Here is a 12,746-nt window from a genome sequence, read left to right as displayed (position 1 = left end):
AATTTAACAAATATTGAGTATTTATTAAATGTTTATCATCTACTAAATGGCTCCAGTTTTACCATTTCTTTGGTATACCAAATACCTCCAGAGAAAATCTCGTTTTAATATTTTAAACTTAGATGGCACTTGAGACTTACCAATTTAAGCCAGAGACTAAGAAATCGAGGATCATTATAATATCGTGTTTCTCCTTGTAGTGCTTCCACAGCTCTTTCTAATAATGTCGACATGTTACTCTCCTTCCCACCTTGAGGATAGTTCTGCTCTGTCCAGTTGATATATCTGAATGTAAAAAAAAAAGAACATATATTTTAAGTTGAACATGTACTTTTGTTCTTGTTCCAAGTCTCATTTTGAATTTCTTTAAGCAAAAATATTTCATATATCATAGATATGTTTCTATAGAGGTCCTCAATGACCTGCCCTAAGCCTGTATCCCTCAAACTTTTCCAAAATATCTCTAACACATGCTTCTGGGAAAATTGGGGATGGGGATAGAAGGGTGTAGCTCAAAGTTATATGCCACAAACTTGAAATTTCTTCCATCTTAAACATCTCAGGAAGACACGCTATGATTATTCTGGATCTCTGTGCTCCCATGACACCACTTTCTACTCTGACGAACTGATCCATATAGCCCTAATTTGAGAAACATAGCCATAAGAATCCATCTGTTAATGTTTCTGTTGCCCTTGTTAAATAAAAAGACCTACCTATCCCAAACATCCAGGGGGTCATTTCCAGTATAAAATCGAATTTCAGATTCAAATGCCCTAAAATTTAAAAAGAGAATGTCAGCATTATGCAAAACCAATGAAAAGTATCACTTCCATTTTTATTCATTTATTAGGTATTTAATATTGATCTAGATAATTGTAGAGCTTATGAGTTTGTTAAACAGAAAAAGAATAGAAATAATTAGGATTCAGCCTAATATAAAAGGATATATTCAGCCTAACATAAAAGGAGGGACAAAATATGTAGAAATTAGAGAAACAGTTTTTAAGACAACATACAGAAAAACAGTATTATATAGCAATTAAAATCTCTGGAATAATTCCGGGCTCGGTGGCTCACGCCTGTAATCCTAGCACTCTGGGAGGCCAAGGCGGGCGGATTGCTCAAGGTCAGGAGTTCAAAACCAGCCTGAGCAAGAGCGAGACCCCGTCTCTACTATAAATAGAAAGAAATTAATTGGCCAACTGATATATATATATAAAAAATTAGCCGGGCATGGTGGCGCATGCCTGTAGTCCCAGCTACTCGGGAGGCTGAGGCAGCAGGATTGCTTGAGCCCAGGAGTTTGAGGTTGCTGTGAGCTAGGCTGACGCCATGGCACTCACTCTAGCCTGGGCAACAAAGCGAGACTCTGTCTCAAAAAAAAAAAAAAAAAAAAAAAATCTCTGGAATAAGATTCACTAGATTCACATTCAGCTCCATCAATTACTAGTTCAGTGATAGTGGACAAACTACGTAAACTCTGTTTTTAGTTTTCACATCTGTAAAATGGGGATAATAATAGTACTTATTAAGCTGATCAGTCTTAAATGTAAAGTGTTTAGACATGGTAGGTCCTCAATAAATAACTTATTTTATATGTATATGATAGTATTGAACAAACCACACACACATAAACAATAAGAATATTAAAGAAAAATTCTACATGTAATATTAGTCAAAAAAATAATATCATATATAATTTGGGGAGTACCTCAAAGAAAGTGTAAAATATGACTATAAAGAGCTAGGAAAGGCAGAAGGCTAAGATTAAGTTAAGACCCCCCCATTTAGAATAGAGGGGAAATATTAGGAAATAAACCATAATTTGGATAAATGATTAATTACCAAAACTATTTAAGGGTGTTTTTTTAAAAATTTTTAATTTAATTTAAATCTTTTTAGAGACAGGGTCTCACTATGTCACCCAAGTTGGAATACAATGGCAGGTTCATAGCTCACTGCAGCCTGGAACTCCTAGGCTCAAGCGATCCTCCTGCCTCAGCCTCTACTCCAGAGCCAATTTCTTTTTTAGAGATAGGATCTCACTATGTTGCCTGGGCTGGTCCCAAACTCCTGGCCTCAAGTGATCCTCCTACCTCAGCCACCCAAAGTGCTGGGATTATAGGTGTGAGCCACCGTGCCTGGCCAAGTGGTTATGTTTTGTTTTATTTTTTTGAGACAGGGTCTCATTCTATTGCCCAGGCTAGAGAGCAGTGATGTCATCATAGCTCACTGCAACCTCAAATTCCTGAGCTTAAGGGATCCTACTGCTTCTGCCTTCTGAGTAGCTGGGACCACAGGTATGGACCACCATGCCCAGCTAAGTTTTCTTTTTAGTAGAAATGGGGTCTCAGTCTTGTTCAGGCTAGCATGGAATCCCAGGCCTCAAGTGAGCCTCCTGCCTCAGCCTCCCAGAGTAGTAGCATTACAGGCGTGAGTCACCTCACCCAGTCTCCAAGTAGTTATGTTTGATATAAAAAAATAATAGTTTCCGACATTTATACTCTAATAAGACAAAGTACATAAATGAAAAATGAACTAAGCATACAAAGCAGTATAGTGTATTACAATTGCCAAGAATGGATGGTAAGGGGGGGCATGGGCAATATATGTAACCTTAACATTTGTACCCCCATAATATGCTGAAATAAAATAAAAAATAAATAAATAAATAAATAAATAAAAGAATGGATGGTAAAGGGTTGAAGTCAAAAGGAGGTATCACAGACGCAGCCTAAGCAGGTGGGACTCTAAAGCAGGAGTCCTCAAACTTTTTAAACAGGGGGCCAGTTCACTGTCCCTCAGACCGTTGGTGAGTGCGGACTGTGGGCCTGGGACAAGTCGGCTGCTAAGCAGGACAGGCAGCAGCGGCTAAAAAACACCCAGAGGGACAGATAAATGTGCTAGGCGGCCCGTGGGCCATAGTTTGAGGACGCCCGCTCTAAAGGAACCATAGGATTTTAAAGAAAAAGAGTTTTTCCAAGAGACAGGGAAACTACTATTAAAGTTGTGAAGCTGGGAGAGTTTATCCATAGGAAATTGAGTAGACCCTAAGCCACAACATAAAGTCAGTACTTTATGAGACTAAAAGTCAGACATATGAGACTATGAGAATAAATGGTGCCATCTGTAGAGGTAAAAAAAGGACATGCTGTGAATGTAAATGTAAAGACTTTGGATTCCACCTGCTCAAGCCCCTGTTGGTTCTTTAACTGGAGGGCATCTTGAATATGATAAGTAAAGACTACAAAAAGATTAAGCCTTTATAGGGACAGGAGGCATTAGAAGAAGGGACCATAATTATGAAGCTAATACAATTTAAATATGGGATAAGATTATCTTCAGAAATGGTGAAAAAATAAAATCCAAGACACTACTGATAAAAATCAGCAACCCTCCAAAGTGATGTATAGATTTTCAATGCCATTTATTAACACAAATCCCAGCAGGCTCTTTTCTAGAAATTGACAAGATGATTTCAAATTTTGTTTGGAAAAGCAAAGGACCAAGAACAGCCGAAGCAATTTTGAAAAAGAAGAACACAATCTAGAGACCTAACCCTGCCTGACTTACTATATAAAACTAATTAAGACAATGTGTTACTGGTGAAAGGATAGACAAAGTAGATCAGTGGAACAGAAACGATTCCAGAAATTACTCATACATAAGTGGTCAAATGATTTTTGAAAAGGGCCTACAAGCAATTCAATGAGGAAAGGAAAAATCTGTTCAAAAATGGAGACAGAACAACTAGATAGATATCCACATGGGAAAAAAACTTTTACTCCAACCCCACACCATACATAAGGGTAACTTTAAGATGAATCATACACCTAAACATAAAAGCTAAAACAATGATGCTACTAGAGGAAAACACAAGAGAATATCTTTATGACTTTGGGGTGGGCAAAGATCTCCTGAAGAGCACCCAAAAAACACTAACCATAAAAGAAAAACACTAATTAATTGAACTTCATCAAAATGAAAAACTTGGTGGCCCAGTGCAGTAGCTCATGCCTATAATCCTAGCACTTTGGGAGGCTGAGGCAGGAGGATCGCTTGAGCCCTGGAGTTCAAGACCTGCCTGGGCAACATAGTGAGACTCCTTGTCTACAAAAAAAATTTTTTTAATAAAAATAATTATTTTCTATTTCTATTTATTTTATTTTTTTCTCTTTTGCCTTTCTTTATGGTCCTTATAGACCAGCTACAGTAGAATATAAAATTTTTTTTAAAAAAATTGGCTAGCTGCGGTGGCATGCACCTATAGTCCCAGCTACTTGGGAAACTGAAGTGGGAAGATTGCTTGAGCCCAGGGGTTCCAGGCTACAGTGAGCTATAATGGCACCACTGCATTCCAGCCTGGATGACAGAGCAAGATACTATCTCAAAAAAAAATGTTAAAAGTTTGGCTGGGTGCGGTGGCTCACGCCTACAATCCTAGCACTCTGTCTGGGAGGCCAAGTTGGGTGTATCACTCAAGGTCAGGAGTTCGAAACCAGCCTGAGCAAGAGCGAGACCCCATCTCTACTATAAATAGAAAGAAATTAATTGGCCAACTAATATATATAGAAAAAATTAGCCGGGCATGGTGGTGCGTGCCTGTAGTCCCAGCTACTCAGGAGGCTGAGGCAGTAGGATTGCTTGAGCCTAGGAGTGTGAGGTTGCTGTGAGCTAGGCTGACGCCATGGCACTCACTCTAGCCTGGGCAACAAAGTGAGACTCTGTCTCAAAAAAAAAAAAAAATTTAAAAAATTTAAAAAAATAGAAAGTTTTATATTTGGTGGTTGAAAAAAACCACCAAGAAAAAAGATAGCCATGGAGTAGGAAAAAATATTTGCAACATATATATTTGATAAACAACTCCTTAGGCCGGGCACGGTGGCTCACACCTGTAATCCTAGCACTTTGGGAGGCCAAGGCGGGAGGATTGCTTGAGCTCAGGAATTCGAGACCAGCTGGAGCAAGATCGAGACCCCATCTCTACCATAAATAGAAAGAAATTAATTGGCCAACTAAAAATATATAGAAAAAATTAGCCGGGCATGGTGGTGCGTGCCTGTAGTCCCAGCTACTCGGGAAGCTGAGACAGAAGGATTGCTTGAGCCTAGGAGTTTGAGGTTGCTATGAGCTAGGCTGACACCTTGGCACTCACTCTAGTCCTGGCAACAGAGTGAGACTCTGTCTCAAAAAAAAAAAAAAAAAAGAAAGAAAGAAAGAAATTAGCCAAACAACTAAAAATAGAAAAAATTAGCCAGGCACAGTGGCACATGCCTGTAGTCCCAGCTACTCGGGAGGCTGAGGCAGGATGATCACTTGAGCCCAGGAGTTTGAGGTTCCTGTGAGCTAGGCTGATGCCAAGGCACTCTAGCCTAGGCAGCAGAGTGAGACTCTGTCTCAAAAAAAAAAAAAAAAAAAAAACTCCTGCAATCCAATTTAAAAACTAGGCAAAATATCTAAACAGATATACCACAAAGGAAGATATTCAAAAGGTCAAACAGCATGTGAAAAAGTGTTCACCATTATTAGTAACCAGGGAAATGTGAAGTAAAACTATAGTGAATACAACTATATACCACTAGGATGGCTAAAATGAAAAAGATTGACAACACCAAATACTGGAGTAGATCTGTAGCAAATGGACTCTCATATATTGCTGGTAGGAGTATAAAATATTACAACCATTTTGGTAAACCAGTTTCTTCAACAGTTAAACATGCATTTATTCTTTGATCCAGCAATTCCATTCAAAGGGAAATGAAAACCTATGTCTACAAAAAGCCTTATACAAGAATGTCCGCAACAGCACTATTCATAAAGCACAAAACTGAAAGAATGTAAATGTCCATCAAATGGTGAATGAATAAATGGAATCCTATTCAGCAATAAAAAAGAAAAATCTACAGATACATGTAACATGAAAAAACTGCAGGCCAGGAGCAGTAGTTCACGCCTGTAATCCTAGCACTCTGGGAGGCTGAGGCAGGCAGATCACTCAAGGTCAGGAGTTTGAAACCAGCTTGAGCAAGAGCGAGACCCCATCTCTACTAAAAACAGAAAGAAATTAATTGGCCAACTAAAAATATAGAGAAAAAATTAGCCGGGCATGGTGGTGCATGCCTGTAGTCCCAGCTACTTGGGAGGCTGAGGCAGAAGAATTGCTTGAGCCCAGGAGTTTGAGGTTGCTGTGAGCTAGGCTGATGCCATGGTACTCTAGTCCCAGCAACAGAGTGAGACTCTGTCTCAAAAAAAAAAAAAAAGAAAGAAAGAAAGAAAGAAAGAGCTGCAAAAATATGTTGCATGAAGAACTATATTATTGTACTTATACAAAATTCTAGAATAGGCAAAAGTAACCTATAGTGATAGAAATCTGATTAGTAAGTGCTTCATGAAGGAATGTGGATCGATTGGGAAGGGGTATGAGAGAACTTTCCAAGGTAATAATGTTTTGTCTGGAAATGCATGTCAAACTGATTAAACAGTATACTTAAAAATCTGAGCATTTCATTACAAATAAATTATACTTTAAAAAAAATCACCAGTCCTTAGTGACCAACTAAATAAAATTAGGACGAGAGCAATGAGTAAGATAATTCAGGTGAGTTTTGGTCCATTGACCAAAATGGAGTAGAAAAAGGAAAGTCATTTATGAGAGAAGAGATTCAGTATTTAATACACTAAGTGAAATATTCATCTAATTATATGTTACAGGTAGATTAAAAAAAAACGTTTAGAAGGCAAGTAAGAGATGTAAAACAATCCTGGAAAACTTGAATATGGAATGAGGACAAAGGGCAAAAAACAAAGACTTAGGTGAAAGGCAGTAGGAAGCCAACATGAAAGAAAGAAGTAGTTAAGAGAAGTGGAAAATCTAGAACAGTCATGCACTGAATAATGACATTTTAGTCAATGATGGACTATATATACAACAGTGATCCCATAAGATTATAATACCATATTTTTACTGTACCTTTTGTATGCTTAGATGTTTAGATATACAAATACTTAGCATTGTGTTACAATTGCCTATAGTATTCTTCTGTACAGTAACATGCTATATAGGTTTGCAGCCTTAGAGCAATAGGCAATATCATATAGTCTAGGCATGAAGTAGTCTATACCGTCTAGGTTTGTTTAGTACAATCTATGTCTGCATAACAATGATTGCCTAATGATGTATTTCTCAGAATGTATCCTCATTGTTAAGCATGACTATATAACATCAACAACCCATGAAGAAGAATTAAGAGTAGAACACTACACCCTCTAAAATCATAAGACCCAACACTTTTAAAGATGTTAAAGAAGGAGAAGGTTATTCATTATATTAGAACCCCAAATTATGCTAATTTGCCAGATGGCAGAATTTTTTGGTCAGAGATTGAAGGAGCATCTGATACTTTAGATTACTGTTTAGATTACCTGTTTTTAAAAAAGTATACTTATCAAAATATGTGTTAGTCAAAAGAGCAAAATCTATAGGTCCATTTGAATTAGAGTATTTTTCAGCTTTTATTTATCCAGTTTGTTAAATCATTATTGAAAAACTTTCTAGTATAAATGAAACCTCAGTTTCTCTGAGGTTTACATGAACTTTGGAGACCATAATTTCTTTTTGTCACATTCTCAAAACCTTCCTAAGAAAGTTAACAATTGAGTACACATAAAAGATAGCAGATTCATTCTCCCTCATACTCAGAATCCAAGGAGGCAATCTATCTAATTGATTATAATCAAAGAGTTAAGTCTGTTTAGGGGTCCAGAATGACACAATACTTTTGGCAAACACTGCAACATAATACTTGCTCTACTATGCTTATTCTTGCCTCCTGTATAAAATGTATTTCTATTGATAAAATAATTTGGCTGCTCCACAATGAAATTAAATCCTATAGCCCTTGTTCTTCATCATACATCTTCAGAAAGCTGTGGTGTGATGAGAAAGAAAGTGAAGAACAGATTCTCAGATCACCAATTTTTGAGGAGTATTCCTTACATCATGCTGCATGGATCCACACCCACATTATCTACCAGGCTTGCGGATGAATGATGACAGGTTGAGTTCCAACCACCATTCTACATACCGTTTTTGCTGCTGAAGAGTATTGTTACAGGCAGATTCTTGCTGTGCCAATGCTCCCTGAAGGGTGGACATAATCCGCCCTTGCCTTAAGGGTTGTACATTTTCTTTACTCAGCTCCCATTCATCTCCCTCCAGGGACATGGCTTCACTGTGAAGAGGGAAACAAAAGTAAATCTCACACCAACATTAACTTATTATAGCACTGGATTATTGTAAATAATAATAACTGTTTCAGATATGTAACTGTTCATGATTTTGGGTTGAATATGGTAGACTGACACGTTAGTAGTAGGATTACACTTCTAAGCTTCTGAGCCTTTCTATCACCTGGTTTCTAAGTTTATGGCTACAGTATTGCCTAATGGAAGAAAGAACTGGCAAAGAACTTATGTACAGTGCTATAAGAATAAAGTTTAAGGCAGAAAGAAAAGGGAAAAAGAGTGTTATAAATTTGGCAAAGCAGACTAAAAGGCAGTAAGCAGTTCTGTATCTACCACTGAATGCATCATCTAGTTTAAATTAAAATTAGCAGTGTTGTTCAGACTAACACCCCATGTTTCAACTGATGATTCAAAACTAAAGTTTGTGTATATAGGTAGCTCAGAACAGGAGCAGACAAAAATAGTTTACTAGTCACAATTATCCCCCTCAATTCTATGAAGAATTGGGGGGTAATCCCCAAAACTTTTTAGAGGCAATCACCATTATGTAAGCTTCAGAGCTCTGCAATGGTCAGAGAGAACCCTATTTCTCATTAAGAGACATTATTTTTGGGTTTAAAACACAAAGAGAGACATAAGAACTAATCTTCAAAATAGAGTGAAAATTATGTGGGACTTCAATTTAGATGAGAGCTGAAAACTCTCAAGTAACTGTAAGTGAATTTGAGTTGTAACCAGTCACATCTTTTTAACTATAATAAGTACTTAATACCACCCATAGCTTCTGGGAAACTGCAACTTTAATCAAAACAACATATAAGGAAACCAATTTTACCACAGGGCCATTGATATAAACAAGGGTTAAGTTCCTACAACATATTTCTGGTCATAAAAAAAATCACCAAACTTCTAAATAAACACTCAAAACACTTCTAATATTAAACATTGAAATAAATGTGAGCTACACATACAGTTAAGAAAGATTAATGGAAAAAAGATGATTATTTACCCAATTTTGGTGAATCAGTGAATGACAACATTCATAGTACGGGAGGCTTCAATCAAGGAATAAATGTTTGCAAAGTGAAAATTTTTTTTTTTTTTTTTTTTTTAGAGACGGGGTCTCGCTCTTGCTCAGGCTGGTTTCGAACTCCTGACCTCGAGCAATCCGCCCGCCTCGGCCTCCCAGAGAGCTAGGATTACAGGCGTGAGCCACCGCGCCCGGCCTAGCAAAGTGAAAATTTTAAGAAGCACCTCTTACCACCACAAGTTCAAAAACAAACAATAACAAATATAGTGGGCTCACTGTGTGTTTTCATACCACATTGTTTATAGTCATGTATTTATATGGTTATTACCATACAAATTTTTATTTTACCATAATTTGTATTCATTCCTTCATTTTCCAACCCACTTAATCCAGTGCAAGGCTCTGGGTCATCACAGAGCACACTCACATCCACACTCACATAGGGACCATTCAGATATGCCAGTCAACCCAAGGGGCACATCTTTGGGATGTACGAGGAAACCCATGCAGACATAGGGACATGCAAACTTCATACACACACCGGCCCCAGCTAGGAATTGATTTTTTATCAATGTTTTAACAAAATGACATTATTCAAGGACCTGCTGTATATTGTACGAACCCTGTAAATGAAAGGGCCATGCCATTTATATTTGTATCCCCACGATCTAATATAGGATATAACACTGTTATGCACTGAGTAATGTTTGTTGAATTCATCTGAATTTCTTCTCTTGTTCTTAAAAATAGCAATTACAGTTACATGTCTCAAACTGAACTGAAGACCACTTCCTCCCTTCTCTCAGGCCTACTCCTCTTATAGTCTCTTCCCCTTCCTCCAATAAATGTCCATTCCATTATTGCAGTTGCTTAAGCCAAAATTCTTGGTGCCAACCTTGCTGTCCTTCTCATACCCCTCAGGTAGTCAGCAAACCCTATTTGGTTCTACCTTCAAAATAAATCTAGAAATCAACCACTTCTCACCATTTCCACTGTTTTCCACATGGCTCTAGCCACCGTTTTCTCATGCCTAGATTATTTCAATAACCCCTTAACTGGTATCCCTGCTTCTTTCCTTTGCTGCCTTTAATCTATTCAATGCAGGCAAAGTGATCCCATTTAAACTCAATTCAGATCATGTCTTTCCTCTGCTCAAAACCTTCCAGTGACTTTCCATACAATCAGAGTAAAAAGCCAAGTCTTTACTATGCTTGCATCTTCACCTTTTTACTTAATCTCCTTTTACCCTCCTAGTTCATTCTGCTCCAGTGACAATGGCCTTGGACACGCCAGGTGCAGCTTCCTCCCCCAATACTCACCCCCAGCCTTTGTACTTCCCCCAGATACATGCATGACTAGCACTTGAGGTTCCTGCAAGTCTTCACCCAAATGATGCCTCTGCAGCGAGGCCCTGCATTCAAACCTATCTAAAATTGCACCAACGCCTACCACAAACACTCCCTATTCCTCCTTCCTTTACTTTTTTTTTTAGTACTAACCACCACCTCCACCTAACTTTTAGTTTGTCTTATTATTTGACTATCCCCCTTCATCCCATCCCAGAACTTAAGTTTCATGAGGACTGAGATTTTTGTGACTTTTATTTACCAGCTGCACCCACTGCTTAGTCAATAAATATTTATTGCATGAATAAAAGAGCCGGTGACATTGCTTTTATCTAGGTACTGTGGACACCATAATGAAAATGCATTCAAAATTTCAACCTAGAAGAACTGTTGTATATGTATATATATTATATAAGGAAAATCAGCTAACCTGAAGAGAAGGGCTTTTTATTTGTTTATTTTTTATTTCAGCCTATTATGGGGGTACAAATGTTAAGGTTATGTATATTGCCCTTGTATAAAGCCCCTCCCCAGAAGGGCTTTTTAGATCTCTACACTATTGGCATAATGATAGCACCTACCATTCGTTGAGCATTTATTTGGAAGCAATTACTTTACAAATACTTTGAATTCTCCCAGAACCCTTTAAAGTAGCATTAATATCAGCATTTCCCATATATACCCGTCCAAGGACGAACAACTAGCAAATGGCTGAGCTGAGATACAAACCCAGAGCACATTACAAACTCCAAGCTCTTTGTATCACTAGGGTCCCACAGGCTCCTCTGCTAGGAAGCTGGACGCAGCAGGATTCTCAGGTGCCCTCGCCCCTTTGCGTCTACACCTCCACCCCTAGCGTCCGACTCCATACGGGAAGGAGGATCCAGCGGGGCCTACTCTTCTCTTGACCTTGCTGGTCCTTCCCTCGACTGCACTGAGCAGTCTGTCACCTGCCAGGCACCCTCGGGTCTCTCAAGCCCAACTCCCAGCAGCTCTTCTCCCGTACCTACCTCAGAGCACCCTCTTCTTTCTTTATCGCAGCCATCCTGCATTCCTGGCTCAGGCCCTCGTCCTGCCACGGCTGTTCTTGAGAGCCGCAGACCGTCTAGGCTTTCCCACGCAACTTGGCCCTTAAAGCCACCAAAGCAACAAAGGAACGCACCCGAGTCCCTTACACGCCAGCCACATCAAGCTCACATCCCTAGCCGCCAAGTTTCAAATTTAACGGTCCCGCGCGGCCAACGTGGCTACGCCCCTTTGCACCTGCGTACTCTCTCCCCTCCCTCAAGGCATTCTGGGGCTTGTAGTTTATCCAGAGATTAGGTCTAGCGGTCGCGGTGCATAATGGGAATTGTAGTTCTGCGGGGTAGCGGGGGTGGGGTGATCAATGGCTACCCAGGTGCAGCAGGCTTAGGCGAAATGAATTCTCTACAGATGCTCCTTGCGTCCTGGCTGTAAGGCAAGTCTCTGAGCCGAGTGAGGCACAGTTTAAGCACCAGTATTTTTTGATCTTTTGAGAGTAGGGAGCTATCTTTGAGTGCTTGCACTTGGCCTCACTCTTCTGAGGCGATGGCCAGGCTATCTATACCCTCTGCTATCTGCCCCAAGTCTCACACTGGTCCAGGGTTCTTAGGCCATTCTGCCCCAGATGTTTCCTGCCCCACCCTTGAATTTGAGAACGCTGAAGTGCAACTAAGGTTGCCTAAGGGCAAGCCACAGAATCTATCTGACCCTCAATTTTCCTCTTCTTTAAAGTGATGATATTGCCTTGCTTTCTCTTCTGCGCAGTTCACAGTTCATAACCATGCCACGGCCCCTAAGGTTTCACCTCTTTTTCCCCTTCAGGAGACCAGCCTTGACTGACACTGGACACTTAGTCCCAATTCCAATTTCCTGAGGAAGAAACTGTGATGGCTCAATTGTGATCAGAGGAACAGGGTCTTAAACAAGCCCAGGTACAGGTGATTCCTCCTCTAAGACTGTGGGGATGGTGGGAGAGGTGCTAGTAACCAGAGGCTGGTGCTGAGAGTAGTTGTTCACTACTCCCTGATTCTTGGTTCCCAGCTTTCTGTCTTTGTTCATGTTATGTAAGCCGTTCTTTCCTCTGCATCATCAGGACGCTT

The 12,746-nt window shown here is 39.4% G+C and overlaps 1 protein-coding gene across 1 annotated transcript in view; it reads right to left on the bottom strand.

The window, feature by feature from the left end:
* Positions 1–11,713, bottom strand: part of BUB1B (BUB1 mitotic checkpoint serine/threonine kinase B) — a 50,511-nt gene extending 38,798 nt beyond the window's left edge. Inside the window, exons 1-4 of the mRNA XM_012766393.2 lie at positions 11,634–11,713; positions 8,088–8,234; positions 717–776; positions 141–285 (exon numbers count right to left, since the gene is read on the bottom strand). Of these exons, the coding sequence (XP_012621847.2) occupies positions 141–285; positions 717–776; positions 8,088–8,234; positions 11,634–11,668 (387 nt within the window). The 5' untranslated portion in view covers positions 11,669–11,713. The remainder of the gene's footprint in view (positions 1–140; positions 286–716; positions 777–8,087; positions 8,235–11,633) is intronic.
* Positions 11,714–12,746: the final 1,033 nt, after the last annotated feature.

This window comes from Microcebus murinus, chromosome 6 (genome assembly GCF_040939455.1).
Source record: "Microcebus murinus isolate Inina chromosome 6, M.murinus_Inina_mat1.0, whole genome shotgun sequence".
Taxonomy (NCBI): Eukaryota; Metazoa; Chordata; class Mammalia; order Primates; family Cheirogaleidae; genus Microcebus; species Microcebus murinus.
Note: the sequence above shows the minus strand (reverse complement) of the source record. Positions and strands in the feature narration are given on the sequence as shown.